This window comes from Limanda limanda, chromosome 18 (genome assembly GCF_963576545.1).
Source record: "Limanda limanda chromosome 18, fLimLim1.1, whole genome shotgun sequence".
NCBI lineage: Eukaryota > Metazoa > Chordata > Actinopteri > Pleuronectiformes > Pleuronectidae > Limanda > Limanda limanda.
Genome location: NC_083653.1, coordinates 4,756,265 through 4,779,787, shown reverse-complemented (window position 1 = coordinate 4,779,787; position 23,523 = coordinate 4,756,265). Strand labels below are relative to the sequence as shown.

Below are 23,523 nucleotides of genomic sequence, written 5' to 3'. Positions count from 1 at the left end.
GAAAAGCAGAAAACAAGTCCAACGAGCTCCTGTTCTTCTTCTTTGCCTTATATGGGGCAGCAGCCTGCAGGAATCACACATCTGTCACAATGAAGTCAGATGAGCCTTTATGGTGCCTTCGCGTGTTATGGGAAATTTGGCCACACAGGAAATACAACACATTACCTTGTTTATAATCCAATTTAACAATGGGTCGTATTCAAGTTAAAGACCTCATCTGAACCATTGCCCTAATTTGAAATATTCTGCTTATGTAAAATCAACAAGAAGGTAAAAGATACAGACAAAGAGAGAGAGAGAGAGAGATTTTCTTTTTCAAACCACATGTATTTGTTTAAATAAATAAGTACAATGGTTAATGGGTTTTAAATAACCGGCTGCCCCTAAACAACAGAACCAAAAGTTCTGGTCAAACTCCCCTGAGACAGAAACTTGAATTCTTCAGTTTTCACCAGAGGTTAAATTCCAAAGTCCTCCCCTATGCAATATTTTCTATCTGGTTTGTCCTGCTTTTTTTTTTAAATGGAAACTTTGACCTGTCTGACTACATAGTTCACTTCTTTGCATTTTCTTTTAGGGGGTGTTGTCCCGATCCCCCCCACCCCTGGAAATCCGCCCCTGTTTAGAAGTGCTTAAAACCCTCCGAGCCGACCCTGAACCCAGCAGCAGCCTCCAGCCGGTGGATGAGGAAGACTCTTTAAAAACTCCTGAGTTCACAACCGAGGAAGCATCACAGGAACCAGGTAAACAACACGTTCATATCATAGTCCCGTTCTAACCCCGCCCGGGTTAGGGTTGGATTAATGTGTTTACCGGCCTGACCTGGGATTTAATCCGGTTATCGGTGACTCCAGCCCGGCTGCAGCTCCTCTAGCTGGAGGCTAACCGGCGAGCTAGCATCTCCGGCTCCAGAGGAGAGAGAGACAACCTGTCCTCCTCGGGAGACACTTGCACAGACAGACGAGGACAAACCCGAACACGTGGACAGGTCCTCGGTCTGTGCACCGACCGAGTCCCGGGGAGCTTCCGGGTGGATGCTAGCCGATGCTAGCCGGTGCTAACGCTCCACTTCCGCATTGACAGTCCGCCCTGTGCATGTTGGAGCTTGCTACCTTCAAGTGATCACGTGTTGCCTGTTTGCTATTTGTTCTTTTACATGTTTGGTTGAAGAGGATTGAAATTATCATGTGTGTTGATTCTCTCGTCTCAAATCTGTATTTTATTATTATAAGAAAACAAATCTCAGCCCCAGACTCCCTGGAGAAAATGGTCATAATTCACATTTCCTTGCTTTTAATCCGATTTAACAATGGAGTGAATTACAGATATAACTTAATCTGAACCACTTTCTCCCTCTGGAGCATTCGGCTTCTATTAGATCACCCAGCAGGGAATAATTCGATTTATAAATCCCCTGCTTTGCCCAATGTGCACATGATGTCAAATGGAAAAGTTGAACATTTAATTGAAAACAATTCTCCCTGTTGGGTCACGTTCCTGCCGAGTTGAAGAATGGATGAGTTTCTACTTGTAAGAAGGAATTCGTTGAAAATAAAGCGTCTCTCTGCTCCTCAGTGGAATGAACCACAGACAGTTGCTCCGTCTCATGAGTCCAACGACCTGTTTAAAACTAAATGTAGTAAAAGTTCAAATGTGTTGTCTAATCTGCTGTATTTTGTTTCCCCCCTTTTTTAGCAACAATGAATGTGGCCCATGAAATAGATTTGCTGGTGGTGGAGATTCAGCGACTCGGCAGTAAAAGTGAGTCCGGTGTCAGAATCATGCTACATTATGTAAACTCTTAATTAAAGTGGGTGTCGCTGATGTATTGTGACGTGCGTGTGTGTGGTGTTCTGCCTCAGTAATGCTGGATGTATAAATGTATAAACATGGGAATTACATGGAAATGAATGAATCACTTCAAGCCTGCAGATGTCCATTTGCACACACGTATAACTCAAAATTGAGAGGCGGTGGACTAGTGGCAGAAACTTGGACTATGGGCAGAAAAGGTCTCTGGTTCGTCTCTGGTTCGACTCCACGGAGAAACAACAAAAAGACGAACCTGGATTGATCTGTCCAAAAATCCAATAGGATTCTCCCTACCCTGTCTAGTGCCCCTGAGCAAGGCACCTTACTCCCCCAACATCTGCTCCCCAGGCGCCGTACATAGCTGCCCACTGCTCTGTGTGTCCTGCACCAGATGGGTTAAAAGCAGAGGTTAAATTTCCCTACAATTGCATGAGTGTGCTTGTGCATGTGTTTGGGACAAATACATGTATCTTAATCCTAATATATTATTAAAGATTGTCTCTTTGTGTGCGTCTGTCTTTTTAGTCCAAGTCTTGTTCTCTGCATCTATCTTTGATGCTGAAGCCGTTCTCATGTCATGTCAGGAATGTCCACACATCTGTCACTCGCACTTAGAAGAAGAATGCTGAGCATGCAAATCCGTGGCGAGTGCTGCAAAGCCACTTGGCACCAAAAACATTTAGTCAATTGAATGATTAGTTGATTGACAGCAAAATAATCAACAATTTTTAAACTTGATTTATACATTTGGCTAATTGAGACGTGCAAGTATACATTTATCATGATCATTTGCCAATTTTTAGCAAGAATTTTTACTTTTAACAGGAAATTAACTTTATTTACTTACATGGTTTCTTACTTACTATTTCAGATGATCAAGGTCAAACTACCGTGAAGTTCGGCGTGCTGTTCAGCGACGACCGCTGTGCCAACATCTTCGAGGCGCTGGTGGGCACCTTGAGAGCGGCCAAGAGGAAGAAGATCATCAGCTTCGAGGGCGAGCTGCTCCTGCAGGGCGTCCACGACCAGGTCGACGTCGTCCTGCTGCAAGAATGAGACGGAAATCTGGACCAGGCGCTTTTCTACCGCAACTGTGGGTCTCACTGAATCCTTCCAAATTCTGAGCTTCTTGTCCCTGAGCTTCTGTTTCCAGTCATCCTCCTCCATGTATACGGCTCAATATTTGAAACCCAAAACCCACAGATTGCACCTCACAGTATAACATGTTGAGCAGAGCCAGCTGCCAGGTCGGCTTCAGATTGATTTGTGCCAGTTTTGAGAATATTTTAGGGTTTTCATGGGCTGGCAAACGGCATCATTCAAAGTTTAAAAATGACAAAGTAAAGTTTCTCTTTTTCAGGCGCTGCCTTCCTATCAACCACGGGTCTGTGATGTCACAAACGCACAAATTGGGAGTGTTATAGCTTTTGTAACACATTAATTCAGGGTTTTCTGGTTCAACGAAATGCCTCTTGATTTTACCAGTATCGTGAAAATGGCAGGATACTGGTTAGTTTTAGCACTGCATTAGCAAAATCTCCTTTTCATCAGCCTCAAGTGGCAGTTTAACCAAGACCTAAACGATCGAAAATCATGTATTGTAATGATTGTTTTCACATATTAATCTAGTGCAGCTTTAATACAGCGCAAGTGTGAGTCCACCAACAGTGTCACCTAATGGCCGTTCCATTTATTGTTTACATGAGTCATTAATACTACCTCTTGTGGACTTTTTTAAAAAAGACTTGAAAGGACCAGTGCTGTTTGAAATTCAACAATTCCTTCACGGAAACTACAATGACAAGTGCAATTGCATTTTAAGAATGTTGCACCTATTTGTATCGACTGCAGCCGCCGAGAGTAGTTTTTATTCCATCTTTTTTATATGTGATCAACGATGAACTTCCTCTGCTCAACAAAACTCCTGAACTTGCCTTTCATAAGAAATAGTTGATTAGCAAATGCAGAAACCTTTTCTTTTTGTGCCTTTTTTTTGTGTTGCCGTTTCATTACAGGGTGATTGGTGCCAAATGCAAAAGATGATTTGTATTGATTCTCAGGACCAAATCAACATTACCAAAATATGTTAAGTAACACTTGCTATGGGTGGAATTAGGTTCCCTACTTGTAACATTATGTAGATTTATAGTTTTTATTCAGTACTGTAGGTCCGATGAAACTTGCAGATCAGACGTGACCAGTTTGCTCCGTTTCCTAACAGCTTAAATCCCCATCAATAAATATAATATCATTGCTTAGTATGGAGGCCCAAAGTAGTCAAAATTGTATGAATAAGACATTATGAAATGAGAAATTAATACCGATTGTTTATTCAAAAAAAATCTTCTCAAAATAAAATGTAGTATCCTTTTCATTTAATTCCAGCAGGTCTTTTTATTTCAAAATGTAATTTATTTTCAAAGTGACCATTTAATTTTGTAATGCTGCTTTTCATTTAATGCATTACTTGCCTCATATCACTCAAGAGAATAAATGAAAAAAAAACAACTGCTGAAATCAAATGGAAAAGATCATTTTTATGGTGCAACAGATTTCATATAGGGAGTTAAAAAAATGTTTATTTTACAGGTAAATTTGTATATTATCTGTATTTACTCTTAAATCAAATTTTGACCACTTGGGCTTCCATAGACTTGTTAATTATTTACATGCACATGAAAGACCAGCAATTTAACAGATTTTTGCTTGAATGTAACATCTACTTGGCAGCTGTTGTTCCCACATGAATAATATCAAACATCTTCCTTCATGTTCACACATCAGATTCATATCTTCCTGTGATAATGGATCCACGCCTGGTCTGCAGGTTTCCTGAGGCTCGTCTCATGTTCACTGCTGTTGTATTAGCCAAACTCTTTGTGTTTCAGGTGTTGGTTTGTTGATTGCGTTTGACTTGATCTATTTTTCTGATCAGTATAAGATGTCATTCACCTGCTTCATGGCAGTTCTCTTAAACTTTGTTGCATAGATGGACCAAAAAAAAAAACTGGTGAAATCAAGAGAAGGAGCTTGATTATATTCTGATTAGGAATGAAGATGAATATAGAAGAAAAGATCAGTCGTGTGTAATATAATCATGGGTTAGTAGAAGTTGTGGGGACATTGGAGAAAAGCCAGAGAGAGGAAGAAACCTGCTGCTTGTATCACTGTCATTTTGGATTTTCAAGATCAACCTGCTGTTGCTTCACTCGCTGTGTGGCGGTATTTAGTCAGAGGGGAAAGTTATGATCTGAGCTGTGCCAATAACTCGATCCATTTCTGTCAACTCATGGGTCGGGATGCCCGCGCAACGTGTTCAAGTGCGTCATTACTGTCTTTTGTATCGGCAATAACATATTCCTGAAAGAACAGAGGTGTCTGCTACAGTGGAATACAGATCAAAAGAATAAAATCTTTACACTTGAACCCTTCAGTCTCTTTCTTTCTCATGTTTCCTGATCTCAAAACGACCTGGAAATCACATTCTTTATACTCATGACTTCTTCTCATCTTCTGGCTGTGGAACTCCACTCTGCTGCTGCCTTCATGTGCTGTGGGAATATCTGAACATCCTGGAATTTTTTTTAAACTCAAGATGCCACCAAGAGCAAAGTCATAAATTAACAAGAAAGAAAACACAATATTAATTGAATAAATATTTTTTTTTCTGTTGTGGAAATAAGCAGCAAAGAGAACCAAATTTGCCAAAGGAGCAGTTTAACACTGGTGGATCTTGTATTATTTCCTCCATAAAATGACATGTAACCTAATATTACATCTCTTATAACATACCAACTTTATTCTCTTTAGGTAAAAAAACATTCTCGTGATATTACATCAGTACGCTTGTAAAAAAAAACAACTTGTAAAATAATCACTTTTTGCTCATAATTTTTCGCGGTTATCTATGTGAATAAACTCTTTTCCTCATAATAACATGAACCATAATATTCTGAATCGTAGAAACCTCAGAGAGACGCATGTGAGGGGTCCCGGGACGGACAGAAGAAGCTGTAACAGTATACATCAGCAAAATGACAGTATTTAAATGTAAACATTGATTAGAAGAAAGATATATTAAATATATACCACAGCCCTCCCCCTGTACTTTTTTGAAAATGTGAACTTATACACACACGGTGCAATAAACTGTACATACACACATACATGTACGTCCACTAACACACACTCCATCCAGTTAAAGTCCAAAAACCTTTGAATGTATATAGCCTTAGTTTTGTATAGTATTGCACTTGAATATTAATAGTAAGGTCTTTTTACCTTGCTTTTATTTTATTGTTATTATAAAACTTGAAACTTAAAATGTAAAACTTCTGCCGGTATTCGAAGTGCTAAAAATCTAAGCTTTCCCTCCGGTGCGTGAACGCAGCGTGAATCTTTTGACAGCCAATGGCGGGGGGGCGTTGCCTTGTGACGTCAGGGGGTGGAAGAAAACAGCAGAGCAGGAATCAAAACAAGAGACGGACACGCCCTCATCGAGACACAGACCCGGAGACAGACACAGACCCAGAGACAGAGACAGGGAGACAGACAGGGACACAGACAGGGAGACAGACAGACAGGCAGACAGACAGGCAGACAGGCACTGAGGCTACAGCCGCTTATCGCATCTCCTTCTGCCGCCACAGCTGCACAGGAAGCCGTAATGGAGTCCGGAGACATGTCCCGCCGCGGCCGCTCGTAGAGGTCGTGTCCCGCACCGTGTCCCGCCCGGAGACAAGCCCGGTGTCCCGCCCGGTGTCCCGCACGATGCCGAACCAGAAGAGCAGCAAGGGGAAGCGCAGCCGCCGCACCAACAGCAGCGGGGACGAGCAGGAGAATGGAGCCTGTGCGGCAGGAGGGGCGGCAGGAGCGGCAGGAGCGGCGGCGGCAGCGGCAGGGGCGGCGGCAGCGGCAGGAGCGGCGGCAGGGGCGGCTGCGGGAACCGGAGGAGCGGCGGCGGGAGCGGCAGGGGCTGCTGCCGCCCCCCGGAGCGGCCGGTCGAGCGGTAAGAACCAGAGGACTGGCTCCGGGGGGCGGTGGGAGGTTTTGGGGGGTTGCTGTTGCGTGGTGTCCGTGCACAAGACCTCTATGAGAAGTGTCGCTGTGTGTTATTACCGCTACCCCCCCACCCCTCCTCCTGCAGGCTGCACGGCTCCATCACGACCCAAGGCCTTGCACTCACTGGGCTCACTGGTTATTCGTGCGTGTGTCGTGCGTGTTTCCGTGAAAACCAGCAAGTAGCCGGGTCCCAGCACCAGACAGTGTACTGGTTCCCACCTTCAGGCGAGTCCCCGGGTAATGCGAGTGATTCGTGTTGTGCAGCAGCAGGTGGAGAAGTGAAAGTGACTTGTGTCCCTTCGGGTGAACACATGAAATATCACTGAATATGATCTGACGCTTCCCGAGGAGCTGGGAATCCTTAAATTGTGGGAAACTGTAATGGAGTTTGGTTCTTGAATCATAATAATAATAATAATAAAAACCCTGGTTATCAGCGTTTACATGCACGCTGAGGCTCGATGGCTGGAACGTGTAGTGTGCAGGCCTCAGCTCTTTCTGTTTCCTTATCCGCTCAGTGTTTGGTTGTGGCCTTCCTCCTCCTCTTCCTCCTCTTCCTCCTCCTCCTCCTCCTCCTCTAGGGTAGTACTGACACCTCACCGCTGGTCTGCGCACTCAAATTCAACTTCATCCCAAACAGACTTGAAATACAGAGAGAGAGTCTCCCTCTTTGCCTCCTCACCCTCTGATCGTTATTAAGAATACTTGTTTTTTTTTATACAGACTTCTACTTTGAAAACCCACCTCTCTTCTGATATCATAGACTTCATACAAAACAAACATAAAGAAAGCCAGTTTAGGATGTAATCTATGGATGTAGTGCAGTGTACAGGCCGTGTGTAGTTATTGTATATTAATATAATAAGACTGCTACAACTATAGGAGAAAGCAAAGTAAACACAAATCAGTGCACTGATCTTATTTGAATGTTGAAATCATAGAGATAATCATCACACTGTAGGTTAGCTAGCTAGTAGTTATAATAATAGTCATAATAATTAGATGTTAGACTATCAAGCAGTGCGGAAACAAGTCAATTCACTGGAGCTCAATTAAGCAAAAACTACTTCTCATACATTTTATATTAATTGCCTTGAATATTTGACTATTTACTGCTTCTTTTCATGTCTCACATTGTGCTAAAAAGAATGTTCCTCAAAATGATCATTTAATTCAAGCTCTTTTATGACGACATCTCAGTCTCTGGGAAGTCGTGACGAGCGTCTGATTTAAAGATAATCGGAGCGTAAACAATGTAAAAAGTCAATTTAAAACCGTCAGAGAACTTCTCCAACTTTCATTCATGATGAAGTTTGAATCCAGTGCAGCACTTTCTCAAGTTTCTCCCCCCCCCGCCCGCCTCCATTTGTATGAAAGCACCGAGAGTGCACAGGAAAAGGAAGAAGGAAACTACCCCCACAGAGTTTTATCATCAGCTTGTGTGCCCACATTAGCTTGATTCACATCCAGATTTGAGAGCTGGCAAGGCTTGAATAGAGAAGCTCACAGGCTTCCATGGCCGAGTTGAATTTCATAAATCGATGGCGACGAGGCAGAAGAAAGACGCCGGAGTCGCTCGCTTCGACTAATAATCTCATCGGGTGTGTTCATGATGAGAACGACGTGGATGATGTAACTTCTGATGGAGACACATTTTGGCTTCAAAGCTGCTTTACGACAATAATCCATTATTTGATTTGTCAGTTTATGGAAAATGTTGATTACGGATTAGTCTGTGCGTTGGTTTCACAGTCAACGGGTTCGTTTTCTGGAGAACCAGAAAAAGAACCCGTTGACTGTGAACTTCATGTTTTATTAGAAATAAAACATGAAGGATAATTTGAGATTTATTTTTTAAGTGTAAGTATAATGAAATAAAGAAAAGGAAATGTAAATTGGATGAAGAAATCTCATTTAGGTTGGATTTTTAAGAAGAACATTTTTAACAGATTTAACACATAATAGAGTAACATAAACCTGAGAATAATTATATAAATAAGAGTTACCTAGGGCTTCAATCAAATTGAGAAAAATAAACAAATGTGTACTACTAGAGTCCAGTTGGCTGCAAGGTCATGACCCAAAATGTTAAATTCATTTGGGAATATTGGCATTTTTGTTCAGAAAAAGGAGTTGGGCAACCTGCTCAGATGTTAAAGTGCTCCTCTGGGCCGTTACTATATCTCCTACAGTTTATCATTATTTGATTTGTCAGTTTATGTAAAATGTTGATTACGGATTAGTCTGTGCGTTAGTTTCACAGTCAACGGGTTCGTTTTCTGGGTCACGAAATATCAATAATGTGCGAAAAGTAGAAAAAGGAATCACACTCACACAACTCGCTCAATTCCAAAGTCAAATATTGAAAAAACCTGTGTCTAAACTCTAAATTCTCTCATGTAACCAACAGAGCAGGGTAGTATGCATCACATTTCAATTGCAGGCATAATCACAGTTAATGTGTTGAGAAAAAAAAAATTAAATAAATAATAATAACATGATTTTTCAAATTTATAAAATTGCAAATCTGTGGATATTGGAATTGCCACATCATACAGCTAGTAACTTGTCTCTTGTCTCAAATAGGGACGGGAATCGGCAGGGACCTCCCGATCCGATACTATCACGATACTTAGGTGGCGATACGATATGTATTGCGATTTTGTAAGTATTGCGATTCGATATTACGATTTCCTGGGATTTCTTTTGGTTATTTTTTTTTTTTTTTAAATACTGGAACATGGAAAAATGTTAAATCATTCCTTCAAATACAACACAGTCAAATTCACTTAGAGCTTTACCAGTTTTATTTCAAATATTAACATTAACTTAATGACTGCCGGGCAGCCAATAGAGAAAATAAATAAAAATGTGCCCTATTATTGTATAGCCCCTGTCAACTGCACACAAACTGAGAGATTAAGAAATGTATGCTACTTAGGATACTTTTAAACAATAAATAAAAGGTAAATTAAATAGAATGAATAAAAGTTTACTTAAAATATAAACTTTGAAATAAACAAGAAGTAGACTATTGTTGTTTGGATGTAGCCGATACAAAGCTAGTGCTTGGGTATGTTTAGATTCTTGTGCAAAAAGAAGAGCTGGTCAACATGCTCTGGGTTGATGTTGCTCCCCCCCATATATCCCCCCCGTATAAACCAATAAATATGTTTAAAAAAAAAAAAAAATTGATTTGGGAGGCAGCATATCGATTTAAAATCGTCATTCACAAGAATCGCGATTTGTAACTGAATCGATTTTTTCCCCCATCCCTATAAAGTACACACACAATAGAAAGCAGTTTGCAACGAGTCGCAGTTTGCCCCCTTTTGGTGCATAAATTTGCCTGATTAAATTTATTCCACTTTGATTCTGCACAAACATTTGCTGGATTCACTTCAAAACTTAGCTTTTACACATTTTTGATGAACCGATTGCTCAGAAAAAGAATTATTATTTTCTGTTCTGGAAATAACCAGCAAATGGAACCAAATGTGCCAATGGAGTATTGTCTTCACATGATGTGCCTCATTTCACATTTTCACAGGTTTTTAAGGTACAACTTTGTTTCTCGTGATATTACAACTTCATGATTGTCGACCAATAACTTTATGCTCGTAATTTACGTGGTTAACCTTGTGAAGCAACTCTTTTCCTCATAATAACATGACCTGGCTGTCTTATTATGAATCCTAGAAACCTCGGAGAGAGAGAGACAGGTGAGGGATCCCTCTCCTAGGATGGAAAGAAGAAGCTGTAGCTGCAAAATAACAGTATTTACATCATTGATTAGAAGAAAGAAATATTAAATATGTATTGTACTTGTACTAATATCATCTATCATACTAACTGTAACGGCCCCCCGCTTCTCCACACAAACGCTGAGTCTCTTGAACTGATGTTACACGGCTCTTTATTCTCACATCTGGTTTGCCGTAGTGACACCGTAAAACTGTAATGACAGTTACAAGTTACAAAGATTTGAATCATTAAAACCAAACACGAACGTTAAAATACAATGAACAAACAAATCGCCACGTGAGACACATCTGACTCGTTAACGTGACAGCGACTCCCTTCCGCACTACCCGCAGCAAAGTAAATGGGACCAGCTTCCTTACCTCGTTCCGCTTGGCGAGGGGTGTTAAGCTAAAGTTGTTTGGATGGTTCTGTCCGAGAAATGCCGCAAAGCTGGCGTCCGGTTTGGTTTCCTATCTGTGCCGGGCTGACGGCAGGTATTTTATTGCACTGGGGCGGAAACGAGGGATCAGGTGTGTCGAATATAACCGTCCGCTCCTTTGCTGCAGGTAACTATGCAAGGGGAGTCGCTACGTGTAAAAGACAACGAAAATAACCCAAACCTTAGTTGAACATAAGAACAATATATAGCCCAACCCTAAAATAAAAGAATAAAACAGTCTGCATAAACTGGCCGGTTTTGCTGACAGTTACACCAACCCTAACCCTAAGGCTCTTTTTATGGAAACTTTCAGGAGAATCACATTAAACTACTCCTCCTCCCTCCTCTTGTTCCCTCAGAGTGCCAGTGTGCCACGCCCCTGGGCTGCAGCCGCGGCCGGCCCATCGACCTGGAGAAGGACGACTACCAGCGCGTGCTCTGCAACAACGAGCTCTGCCCGTTCGGCAACTGGATGCACCTGCAGTGCTTCTACGAGTGGGAGAGCTCCATCCTCGTCCAGTTCAACTGCATCGGCCGCGCCCGCTCCTGGAACGAGAAGCAGTGCCGGCAGAACATGTGGACCAAGAAGGGCTACGACCTGGCCTTCAGGTTCTGCTCCTGCCGCTGCGGCCAGGGTCACCTGAAGAAAGACACCGACTGGTACCAGGTGAAGCGCACGCCGGACGAGCGCAAGAAGAAGCCGTCGGAGAGGAGCGCCGGCAGGACGGGGGCCGGCGGGGGGGCGGTGGGGTCCGGGGACGGCCCCTTTGAGGAGCCTAAGAAGAGTAAGACCCCCGGAGCAGCAGGAGGAGCAGGTAAACTGTCCCACCGGGCCTCCAGTCAGGATTTACCTCGCAGACAATCAGTGGACCGACAGAACTCCTCGGAGAGAGGAGCAGGAGGAGGAGGAGGAGGAGGAGCCTATCCTCTGGGCCTCCCTCAGAAGTCTCCATGTGACTCTCCGGGACAATCTCCTCCCACCGGCTTCTCCCTCTCCCCCACTGCTGCTCCCGGGTCGGGGGGGGCCGGCCTGAGGGGTTCCCGTCAGCTGGGGGAGTTCCTCAAGTCGGCCGTCCACATGGACCCGCAGAGGAAGCACCTCCTGGTCGGGGGGGCCCTCAGCAGGGCCTCCGGAGCCGGGGGTCCTCACCTGGACCCCGGCTCCGCCCTCCCCCTGCCGCTGTCCTTCGCCCTGCCGCTGCACCACCGCCTCGCCTCGGGCGGCGGGGGGGGGGACGGCGCCCACTCTCACCCGGTGCAGTTCCTGAGGAGGCTGGACCTCTCGGAGCTGCTGACCCACGTCCCCCGGCACAAGCTCAACACCTACCACGTCCGCATGGAGGACGACGCCCAGGCCGGCCAGGGGGAGGAGCTACGCAGGTAGAGCTCCAGGGACAGTGGTTTTCTAATGACTGTAGGGGTGGGAATTGGCAAAAATGTGACGATTCAATAGTATTGCGATTCTGCGATATATTGCGATACTGCAAGTATTGCGATTCGATTCTGCGATATATTGTGATTCATGTCCCCCAAATTATTCAAAGGCTTTACAAAAAATGAGGAAAATAAGACTGTTCAACTCACTTCAAATGTCACATTTAATTCTGTGAACAACATTGTCTTCTACACATTAACTGAAGTGCAAATACTTTGTCCTGCAACATTCAGGACACAGGACCTTTGTAATTATTTTCTGAATAGGAGACCTCTCACATGAACACTGAGCTCCCAGCACATAACTTACAATTATTTAAATACAATACAGTAACATCAAGCAGACATAATAGAGTAACTTAAACCTGAGAATAATCATATAGATAAGATAGATAGATAGATAGATTACTTTATCCATCCCAGAAGGGAAATTAAGTCGTCATAGCAGCCGGTATATTTCAATACAATAAAATACAATACAATAGAATAAAATAAAAAATATTGAGGTAGAAAGAATAAATAACATAAACACAAGATAAATAGGTAGATAAGGTGCAGTGGCAAGATGATGGTATGATGGTAACCTAGAGCTTCAATCAAATTGAGAAAAATAAACAAATGTGTACTACTAGAGTCCAGTCCAGTTGGCTGCAAGCTCATGACCCAAAATGTTAAATTCATTTGGGAATATTGGCATTTTTGTTCAGAAAAAGGAGTTGGTCAACATGCTCAGATGTTAAAGTTCCTCTGGGTCGTTACTATATCTCCTGCAGTGGAGAACATCCTTTCCACATACACACTAGGTATCTTTTAAACTCTGAAACTCTCCTCGTCATGCTTTGCCAGCCAGGGGCTGTTACATATATAATTGTAAATAAAGTATTTAAAAAAAAAAAAAAATATTGCAATACTTTGTGCTACAGTATCGATATAATCGCGGGCGCAAAATATCGCGATACTGAACAGAATCGATTTTTTCCCCCACCACTAAATGACTGATTAACTAATTTAATTTTATATGATTGTGAGTTTTTTAAAGGTTAAATCTAGATTGTGGTTCACGTGTGATCAGTGATTTGATAAATTCACGTTTCAGATCGTAGGAAAAAGCCAAATGTAAGTTTTTATGAATTTCAGTCTTTGTTCATCTGCTGAGCGGTTTTATTAAGGTTCAGCAGATTATTGAAACTTTGAGCAAAACAAAGCAACATTCATGTCTGAGTTGAGAGGTTTTAATCTGTGACTAATATCGACATCTGATAATCGTCTGTGTCACAGGTGGAAGAAAAGTAAAGATCAGAAGGAACTGACTCCTCAGATTTAAAGACGAGCTAAATCCAGACCAGTGAGAAAAGGATGATTCTAGAGAAGCAGACGTGATGAAGGTGTTGTTCATGATTTCTAAGCGTGTCCCTGTGGTCTGTCCTGTAGGTTCATCCTGTCGGCCCTCAGTGCGAGCCAGAGGAACGTGGTGAACTGTGCGCTGTGCCACCGGGCGCTGCCGGTGTTCGAGCAGTTCCCCCTGGTGGACGGGACGCTGTTCCTCAGCCCCTCGCGCCACGACGAGATCGAGTACGACGTCCCCTGTCACCTCCAAGGTCAGAGCTGGGCTTCAGGATCAGGGCACGAGACCTGAGATTAGGTTTCTCAGTATAGTTAGAAGACAGTAGAATAAGTGTTTATGTGTGATATTTTCTAAATGTTCGTCCTTGACCTGGGTCCTGTTCTACGAAGCTGGTTCAACCTCCTCTTGACTGAACTCGGGGTTAAACCCTGGTTCAGTGACTCAGTGTTAAACTGTTCTACAAAGCTGGTTAAGAAGTTGGTCCTCTTAAGTCCGTTTCCATAGCAACCAAGCAAAATAGCAGTGTTTCACAGAGGAAGGCTGCACGTTGATTCTGATCGGATTCGAGGAGATTAAACACAGTCAGATGTGAAACTGTTACAGCGAACGTCAGGTGGTTTATTAAAACACAATACTGACCGAGTACATTCATAGGAGACGTGGTTTTCACTGGCACGTGTTGTCTCGACTTTATTTGTAACATGATTGACATTTAATGAATGTTAGTTATGTGAAAACACTGAGGAAACTGGAGTTATGGTCTAACCCTGAAATTGACTCGTTCCTCACTGAACTTTGAGCAGCAACCACGATGGAAAATTCATCTGCAGAAAATCAGGATCAAATATTGAAACATTCTGTCAAAAAATCAGTATGAAAACCTCTCAGTTTTTCTAAATTGCTAAAACACCATAATAAAACGGGATCCACTTGATCTTCATCATCTTCATCACAGCAGAATCTTTCTCTCAACTTTTTTATTGGATTCACACAATTTTACATTTACACAGTTTTCAGTAGAACAGGCCGAAGATGGAATTTAACAAGAATTTAACCAATAATTTCACTAATATTGTAATGGTTTACATGTTTTGTATTGTTCCTATATTGTGAAGATTATACAAAAATAACATGATGGCTTCACACTAAACTGAGTGGAGAGATGAAATATGGGTCAGGGAGTAAATCCAGATCCGGGGACAGGCCCATGAATTATTCATCACTTTCTTGTTGTTGGGAGTTTTTCAACATTTTTTACACATTTTCCAGGGAACAAATTATTTATCTTGATGAAAAGAAGCTGATTATTTGTGAGTGTGTGTAACTCGGTGCAGCCTGGTTTACTCTAGGTGACCACTGAGTGGCATCGTAGCTCAGGAAATGAAATCACATCAGCAGAGAACTGTGGCATCATGCTAATCTAAAAACACATGTTCCTCTTTCACACACCGTTGCATTCCTCATTGTCTTTTCTTGTGTTTCTCACAGGCAGGTTAATGCACCTGTACGCCATCTGCGTGGACTGTCTAGAAGGCGTCCACAAGATCGTCTGCATCAAATGCAAGTCACGCTGGGACGGCAGCTGGCATCAGCTGGGCACCATGTACACCTACGACATCCTGGCTGCTTCCCCGTGCTGCCAGGTAGGAACTCTCCTCTCTGCCAGCTGATGTATCGGCCGCAGTACTGACACAAACATGTATAGTATGTAGGGTTGCAAAGGGGCGGAAAGTTTATTATATTTGTATATTTCCGGAAACTTTCCATGGGAAGTTTAGCTCTGGAATTTTGAAGAAAAAAAAAACTACGAAATTTAACGCTGAGCAAGAAAAACATCATTCAAAACTCTATTTTAAAGATGTATGGAATGCAGCACACGCTGCACGTTGAGTTTCAACCCTCCACTGAGCATTCTTCCATCACATGCAGAGATAACTCCCAGCATCCTTCACTCTACAGCAGGGCTATTGAGGCCTGCTGTAGTGTGCAGGACTAGTCAGGTAAGTTTCAATGATATTACTGGGAAAATATATTAGCATGCTGATTGAGGATTGTTCATCTGTTCATCTAGCCTATTTCCATTCATTTATCCATCAATTGTAAAATATTTTTACAGACAATTCCAATTGTTTGGCTAACTATTTATATCTCTGGCATTGCATTAGTGTTTTTTTACAAACTTTTTTCTCATCTTATTCTACAGAACAATGCCACGTGCACTATCTCATGTGTGGAGACATTTCACCCCATCCAATGTAGAAGGAAAGGCTGTGTACATTTGCAAATACTGTGCAAAGACCTATGTTAAGAATGACACAACGATGCAGAAGCATAAAGTCAAGTGCCCAAAGTTTCCTCAGGGCTCAAATCAGCCTATGACAAAACAAAATGTTTATATTTATGTCTGTATATGACAAGGTAAATACAGTTAGTATAAATTACGGTATATTCCCGTTAATTCCAGTTAATTCCCGTTAATTCCCATGGAAAGTTTCCAACTTATATTCCCGGAATTTTGCAACCCTAATAGTATGAGATTTTTTCAGACTAAAATCTAGAACCCAAGGCCTGCTTCTTCCTAATCTTGGAAAGCTATCTGTGTTGTTAGTTTCTCACACATGCAGTTTAACCAACCAGCGTCCCCTCTCCTCCCTTTGCGTCCTCAGGCTCGACTGAACTGTAAGCACTGCGGGAAGCCGGTGGTGGACGTGCGGGTCGGGATGCAGTATTTCTCCGAGTACAGTAACGTCCAGCAGTGCCCTCACTGCGGCAACCTGGACTATCACTTTGTCAAACCCTTCTCCTCCTACAAAGTTCTCGAGGCTTATTGACAAATGTTGTGTGTGCATGCTCGTACGGCTGCTCCAGTTCTCGTTGGTTTTTTTCTAACACAATCTAGGAAAGATTTTATTTTTTTGGGCCTTATGGTGGTTTTATGTGTTCTAAGTTCACGCTTTTATTTTTTATGTATAAGAAAAGAGAATGATTCTAGTTTAAAAAAAATAAATAAATCAAAGTTCCGGGACAGGATCTCTGCTGTTGGAGAACGGTGTCGACAATGTGGCATTGACGCTTTTAAGTCAAGCAAACACATTTTACTGTGACAAGTGAATGTATCTGTGCGCCAAAATTTACTTTTATTTTTTAACAAAAAGAAATAAAGATGAATCTTGAATGAAGCAGAGAAAGATGAGCACGAGTGTTGGTTTGAAATGTTCCTCACGTCGAGACACGTTTTCCCTTCGATGAAACGGGACAAAAGTTCGATTCCCGTCAGGTCACGGCTGTGTCGAGCCGTCAGTCGCCTCCTCGCTGCTAGCGGACGCTTGGCTCCGGGCGACCTTTGACCCGGAGTCGTCCGACCGCGGCGCCGCAGACTTCTTTCCTTTCTGTGCGATCTCCTTGGCCGAGGCCGGACGCAGGATGCACGTGGCTCCTCGGCCGTCACGTATCACCGTCGGCTTGGAAACGAATCCCACCATCACCTCCAGCTGCTCCACCATCTGCTCCAGCGCTGTGTCCTGTGGAAAGAAGATTTCCCCGAGTAAGATGCCGATACTTGAAAATAACAGAAAAGATCCTGCCAGAGATCCGTGTTTCCTTCAAAGCTTTATTGATAATCTGTCATTTGCAACCAAGATATGGAACCTCAATTGAAAGGGTTGGATTAAACAGATTAATAAACATGACAACATTTCTAAATTACCTCAAACGTATCTTAAAATCCACGTTCTACTTTACAGAGTCTAAAAATACTTTTCTTTAGTTTGAGCTGTTTATTTTAAAAGGTTAGATTGGACAGATGAAAAACTAACCTGCATGACCCTCAAACACATCTTAGGTTTGTCGCTTCTTTGGTAGACGAACACTAACATGACAATTAATCTGTGATAACCTGTCTCATCAAAAAGTCCTTATATGGTGAATCGAGTGAAATCGTGTGAAAATCCCTGGAGCTTGAGCTGTTTTGGCTTTAAGGTTCTTTCAAGATGATTTCCTGTCATCATCGTTCATGAAGATCAGGAACTGATTAGTTATGTATCTTGTATCCATACGAGTTAATAGCATTATTTGCTGTTTATGCTTCGTAATTTGGAGTGTATGGAAACCCTGATGGCCGACCACAAACTATACAGTACGTCAGTCGTCTCCTCTCACATCCTGTCGTCTCTTCCTGTCGTAAAGAAAAGCCTAAAAAACGACAGAACTTGAAGAAGTTTGGAACAAAAGTGTGTTGGTCCTCACCAGGTTGCCGGGGGGGGCTCCGCGTGCCGAGCGCAGAGTGATCCTCACGTGGTGCTTCTTCTCCAGCCAGCTGTCCACCTGCTTCAGCTTGGTGCTGAGGTCATGAGGTGCGATGCCAGATGTGAAGCTGAGCTCCTTCACCTGCACAGACGCTGCAGAGGAAACAGTCGGTCACATGTTCCACCGCGTGTCACAGATTCACATGAAAAGGACTTTCCAGTAAGTGATTGTTACGTTTAAAGTAGAAGGACGAGTGAGCAGAGCTGAAACAACGGGAAATTACATTATAAACATTTGAAGATGTCGAATTTGACTATTGAGAATATGTTGCTGACATTTAGCAAATAACTACACAATTAATTAGAGAGAATAAGACAGTAGAATAGGTTTTTATGTGTAATATTTTCTAAATGTTCGTCCTTGACCTGGATCCTGTTCTACGAAGCTGGTTCAACTTCCTCTTGACTTAAGTCATCCTGACTTTTAGACTTGGTCATAGTTGAAGCTCCAAACACACTGGATCTGACATTTCCCATCATGCAACTCTTAGTTCATTTCAAAACAGCAGTTCTACCTGCTGGTTTTTAAATCAAAATGCTTCACTTGTACTTCACCCTGAGAGGTGAATAAAAAAAAAAACGTGTCTTAAATTAGTAGGGACGGAATCGGCAGGGACCTCCCGATACGATACTATCACGATACTTAGGTGGTGATACGATATGTATTGCGATTCTGTAAGTTGCGATTCGATATTGCGATTTCCTGGGATTTCTTTTGGTTATTTTTTTTTTTCGAAATACTGGACCATGGAAAAATGTTGAATCATTCCTTCAAATACAACACAGTCAAATTCACTTAGAGCTTTACCAGTTTTATTTCAAATATTAACTTTAACTCAATGACTGCCGGGCAGCCAATAGAGAAAATAAATAAAAATGTGCCCTATTATTGTATAGCCCCTGTCAACTGCACACAAACTGACAGATTAAGAAATGTATGCCACTTAGGCTACTTTTAAACAATAAATAAAAGGTAAATTAAATAGAATGAATAAAAGTTTACTTAAAATATAAACTTTGAAATAAACAAGAAGTAGGCTATTGTTGTTTGCATGTAGCCGATGCAAAGCTAGTGCTTGGGTATGTTTAGATTCTTGTGCAAAAACAAGAGCTGGTCAACATGCTCTGGGGTGATGTTGCTCCCCCCATATATCCCCCCCCGTATGAACCAATAAATATGTTTTAAAAATCGATTTGGGAGGCAGCATGGCGATTTAAAATCGTCATTCACAAGAATCGCGATTTGAAACTGAATCGATTTTTTCCCCCATCCCTATAAATTAGATGCCTGCATCTCTGAAACTCCAAATCCCAGATGTGTACCGAAGTCTTTCTGTTGTCTCTAATCTGACAGCAGATTCTTTTAAAGAGTTGTCAAAGCTGCTCCAGACCGACACAGGAAACTGAACAACTGTCTTCACGGGCTGAGGACGCACTCAGCTGTGAAACCTCTCTCTCAGGACACCACACACCTGGTTTCGCTTTTTGTTTCTCCCTCAGTCTCAGCTGCTCTTGGTGGATTTGCTTGCCGCTCATCAGCTGGTAGAGGGGCGGCTCTTTGTTGTCATCGAGCAGCACCAGTTTCAGACCCTGCTCGTCCATGACCCTGATGGCATCTGCTCGGTGCATCCGGCCCATGTCCTCGCCCGTCTCGCTCATCACCTGGATCTGCTTCTGCGGGATCTTACGGCCGCTGCTGCTGATCGTGGTGTGGGATCTGGGATCCGGCTTCTTCTTCTTCGTCTGTGCAGGAGTCTTTTCTGCATCGTCGGCCGCTGTGGAGAACGGCGAGCAGCTCCAGGAGACCAGGTTTGATCGGTCGCCGCAGGTGAGGAACCGCGATGCTGCGCTCCGGGAGCCAGGAGGGACGCCACACACGGCTCGGACGCCGTGGTTCAACACCCACCGCACGCAACCTGCAGACATGGCCTGGAGAGAAGGAGAGGCGGTCAGATGTGTAGCACGAATACACAAAGGCTATTTAATGGCTTCCCACGAAACTTGGTGGAAGGATGCGGTTTGGGTTTGGAGAGAACCTGTTACAGTTTGGTGGCCTTTTTCAAGATTTTCATAAATTCTGATCAGAGAATAACTAATGGATCTTGATTTTGAACCATCAGGCACATTCAGGGGACGGATGGTTCTGGAAGAGGTGAATTTAAAAGTGGTTTCAGGAGGAGAATGAAAAAAAGCCTCTGGTTTTAATCCCAGAAAATAGGTTTAGTTTTTTACTGATTGTGTCAGTTTGCACACGCCCACCACACCAGCCCCCATTCACAGAGTAGCCAATTAAAGATCATTTAACTTATCTGTCAATACACACACACACATACACACACGTTAGACACATTGTTTTTTCACGTCTTCTGGCTCAACTCTATCATTCGGTTAACACCAAACTCACTTCATTCTTTTAACAGGTGGGTAAAGGTGAGTACATGTGTGTAAAGGTGTGTACATGTGTGTGTAAAGGTGTGTAGATGTGTTTTTAAAGGTGTGTATATGTGTGTGTATATGTGTGTACATGCGAGTAAAGGTGTGTACATGTGTGTAAAGGTGTGTACATGTATGTAAAGGTGTGTACATGTGTGTGTAAAGGTGTGTATGTGTGTGTACAGGTGTGTATATGTGTGTACATACGTGTAAAGGTGTGTACATGTGCTTAAAGGTGTGTACATGTATGTAAAGGTGTGTACATGTGTGTGTAAAGGTGTGTACATGTGCTTAAAGGTGTGTACATGTATGTAAAGGTGTGTACATGTATGTAAAGGTGTGTACATGTGTGTGTAAAGGTGTGTATATGTGTGTACATGTGTGTAAAGGTGTGTACATGTATGTAAAGGTGTGTACATGTGTGTGTAAAGGTGTGTATGTGTGTGTACAGGTGTGTATATGTGTGTACATGCGTGTAAAGGTGTGTACATGTGCTTAAAGGTGTGTACATGTATGTAAAGGTGTGTACATGTGTGTGTAAAGGTGTGTATATGTGTGTACATGTGTGTAAAGGTGTGTACATTTATGTAAAGGTGTGTACATGTGTTTTTAAAGCTGTGTATATGTGTGTGTACAGGTGTGTATATGTGTGTACATGTATGTAAAGGTGTGTACATGTGTGTGTAAAGGTGTGTATATGTGTGTGTACAGGTGTGTATATGTGTGTGTACAGGTGTGTATATGTGTGTACATGCGTGTAAAGGTGTGTACATGTGTGTAAAGGTGTGTACATGTATGTAAAGGTGTGTACATGTGTTTTTAAAGCTGTGTATATGTGTGTACAGGTGTGTATATGTGTGTACATGTGTGTAAAGGTGTTTACATGTGTGTAAAGGTGTGTAGATGTGTGTACAGACGTGTGATTGTACTCTAACACAACCTCGGTTACGAATATTACTGCAAAACGCCAAAAAATTATATAATATAATATAATATAAATAAACGCAAATCACGTGGGTCATTAAACGCACGCTGGTTTTCAATAGTGTGTTTTTTTACTCACTTCGCGTCAATGTCGTTCACTCATGGCTACTTCCGCTGTGTTCTTCTTCTCTGAATCAAAACCAACACACAAGCAAGAGAAACCCCAGGATCGCCCCCTGTGGACAAAGCTGGAAACGCAGGCTCACTTGGTGATTTCTGACGCTGCAGCTCACAGTTATTATTTATTTGTTTATTTATTTATGAGAGGTGGAAAACAGAGACAGGTCACATGTGGAGAACACAACATTAAGAATAAGGAAAACACAAAAAAATCCTCAGACCAGAATCTTTTCAGGTTCTACTGGGATACACGTTCTATATTATATGGTTTTAATATGAATCCGTGCCATTGTCGTGCTGCTTACTACATTACATTGTTACATTACATTTCATTTAGCTGACGCTTTTATCCAAAGCGACTTACAGTAAGTGCATCAACCCCGAGGGCACAAACCAACAACAACAAGAATCAAGATACAGTACAATTTATCAAAAATAAAGCAAAACTACAAAGTGCTATAAATAAGTGATATTTAAGTGCCACTAAATTGTTAGTTTCAAAATGTACTAACTTGCAGATCAAGGATTTCTCCAGGTCAGGGGCCATGGAGGGGCCACAGTTTACACAGAGGGAACGAATATATGATCACGCCACTCGTGATTCAGTGACACACACGTTCAAGTTGTTCCTTGTTTGCCTTTAGGCCATTTCCTAGGACCTCGCGGTTGGGAATTTTACGACCCCAGAGTTAGAAGTCATAACTGGAGCTCGGCCTAAAGTCGGAATTTCAAGGTCGGAGGAACTGAAAAAAAATGGCCCCTCTGTAGATCAACAGCAGTGGAAGCTGTGGTTTTTACTGTTTATTAGCACTTGTGTTGTTTTCAGGAGCTGTCATGTCGTCCATCTCTACATACAGTCTGTGATACTTGTACATACATGCATGCACATACACTTAACATGTAGTCGTGACTGCATCCTGCACACACACACACATACACACACACACACACACACACACACACACACACACACACACACACACACACACACACACACACACACACACACACACACACACACACACTTTCAACAATTCCAGCTCCACTGTTGCTGCTGATAAAAATGTTGATTTCCTCTTTCTCTCTCACACTCTATGCTATAAATACTCCAGCAGCTCGATCTTATCAGTGCACATTTCCCTGCTTCAGCTGCAAAACTCTTGTAACAACGTGGAGTTCTTGATTATTTGCCATTGACTTTACACACAATAACTCACTGACGATGATGAGAAATTTGATTCCCGATGAAGTTTTTTGTGCGTTATTTAGTCAAGTAATAAGATATTTATCTCAATAGTGCTATTTACCTATACAAGCATCTTCCTTGTGTACTGTTACACCTCCCGTGCATGTTCATCCAAGCGCCATGTTATTTAACTAATTTTGCATAGGACAGGGGCATCAGCATGAACCTTCCCACTAATCTACCAGGAAAAAAGTGAATTTGCAAGACAAATGTTTTGCACAGGGCGGCTGAAAGAAGTCAGCTCGGCAAAGCAAAGTCAGCAAACTGACGTAGTGCTGCTGCTCATGTTCAGAGGTTGGAGGTGACTTCAAGCAGAGAGGAGGTAAGAGCTGAAATACTTAGTGCATGTTTGTCTGATGAGACCTGATAGAAAATACACACTGAATTAATATTTGTTTTTCATTTTATTGTAGCAGTGAATGGACCACACATCTTAATGCCTTCAGAAGAACATGACGCCAAAGTGCTGGATAACGTGGGTTTTGCTCTCAGGCCTTCTGGGGAATTCAGTTGCTTGTAAGTAGAATAAATTTTCACTTTTGAGAATCTAAATTGAAAGTCTTCGGCACAACTATGATTCCTTATCGTTACTGTTCATTCT

The 23,523-nt window shown here is 42.4% G+C and overlaps 3 protein-coding genes across 4 annotated transcripts; 2 read left to right on the top strand and 1 right to left on the bottom strand.

Moving 5' to 3' along the window:
• The first annotated feature begins 658 nt into the window (after positions 1-658).
• Positions 659-5,238, top strand: abracl (ABRA C-terminal like). 2 transcript variants are annotated; one of them, XM_061091337.1, is made up of 4 exons: positions 659-743; positions 1,696-1,761; positions 2,684-2,905; positions 3,173-5,238. In XM_061091337.1, the coding sequence occupies exons 2-3, from the start codon at positions 1,701-1,703 to the stop codon at positions 2,866-2,868; spliced, it is 246 nt and encodes an 81-aa protein (XP_060947320.1). In that variant the 5' UTR covers positions 659-743; positions 1,696-1,700; the 3' UTR covers positions 2,869-2,905; positions 3,173-5,238. The 2 variants fall into 2 exon arrangements, with proteins under 2 accessions (XP_060947320.1, XP_060947319.1); XM_061091336.1 differs by having other exon boundaries at positions 2,684-5,238.
• A 1,060-nt stretch (positions 5,239-6,298) lies between these two features.
• heca (hdc homolog, cell cycle regulator) lies at positions 6,299-17,383 on the top strand. The gene is made up of 5 exons (XM_061091881.1): positions 6,299-6,820; positions 11,416-12,436; positions 13,922-14,088; positions 15,324-15,478; positions 16,502-17,383. The coding sequence occupies exons 1-5, from the start codon at positions 6,583-6,585 to the stop codon at positions 16,664-16,666; spliced, it is 1,746 nt and encodes a 581-aa protein (XP_060947864.1). The 5' UTR covers positions 6,299-6,582; the 3' UTR covers positions 16,667-17,383.
• Positions 16,950-21,688, bottom strand: mtif3 (mitochondrial translational initiation factor 3). The gene is made up of 4 exons (XM_061091882.1): positions 21,636-21,688; positions 19,612-20,068; positions 18,081-18,232; positions 16,950-17,356 (listed from the first exon to the last, which is right to left on the bottom strand). The coding sequence occupies exons 2-4, from the start codon at positions 20,063-20,065 to the stop codon at positions 17,114-17,116; spliced, it is 849 nt and encodes a 282-aa protein (XP_060947865.1). The 5' UTR covers positions 20,066-20,068; positions 21,636-21,688; the 3' UTR covers positions 16,950-17,113.
• Between the last annotated feature and the right edge of the window lie 1,835 nt (positions 21,689-23,523).

What these genes read in the sequence shown, in the direction of transcription:
- abracl (XM_061091337.1), top strand. Translation starts at nt 1,701, where the DNA reads ATGAATGTGGCCCATGAAATAGATTTGCTGGTGGTGGAGATTCAGCGA. An exon ending in TCAGCGACTCGGCAGTAAAA is followed by an intron (nt 1,762 to 2,683) that starts GTGAGTCCGGTG and finishes TTACTATTTCAG; the next exon opens with ATGATCAAGGTCAAACTACC.
- heca (XM_061091881.1), top strand. Translation starts at nt 6,583, where the DNA reads ATGCCGAACCAGAAGAGCAGCAAGGGGAAGCGCAGCCGCCGCACCAAC. An exon ending in CCGGAGCGGCCGGTCGAGCG is followed by an intron (nt 6,821 to 11,415) that starts GTAAGAACCAGA and finishes TTGTTCCCTCAG; the next exon opens with AGTGCCAGTGTGCCACGCCC. An exon ending in CAGGGGGAGGAGCTACGCAG is followed by an intron (nt 12,437 to 13,921) that starts GTAGAGCTCCAG and finishes TCTGTCCTGTAG; the next exon opens with GTTCATCCTGTCGGCCCTCA.
- mtif3 (XM_061091882.1), bottom strand. Translation starts at nt 20,065, where the DNA reads ATGTCTGCAGGTTGCGTGCGGTGGGTGTTGAACCACGGCGTCCGAGCC. An exon ending in GAAACAAAAAGCGAAACCAG is followed by an intron (nt 18,233 to 19,611) that starts GTGTGTGGTGTC and finishes TTTCCTCTGCAG; the next exon opens with CGTCTGTGCAGGTGAAGGAG. An exon ending in GAGCCCCCCCCGGCAACCTG is followed by an intron (nt 17,357 to 18,080) that starts GTGAGGACCAAC and finishes TTCTTTCCACAG; the next exon opens with GACACAGCGCTGGAGCAGAT.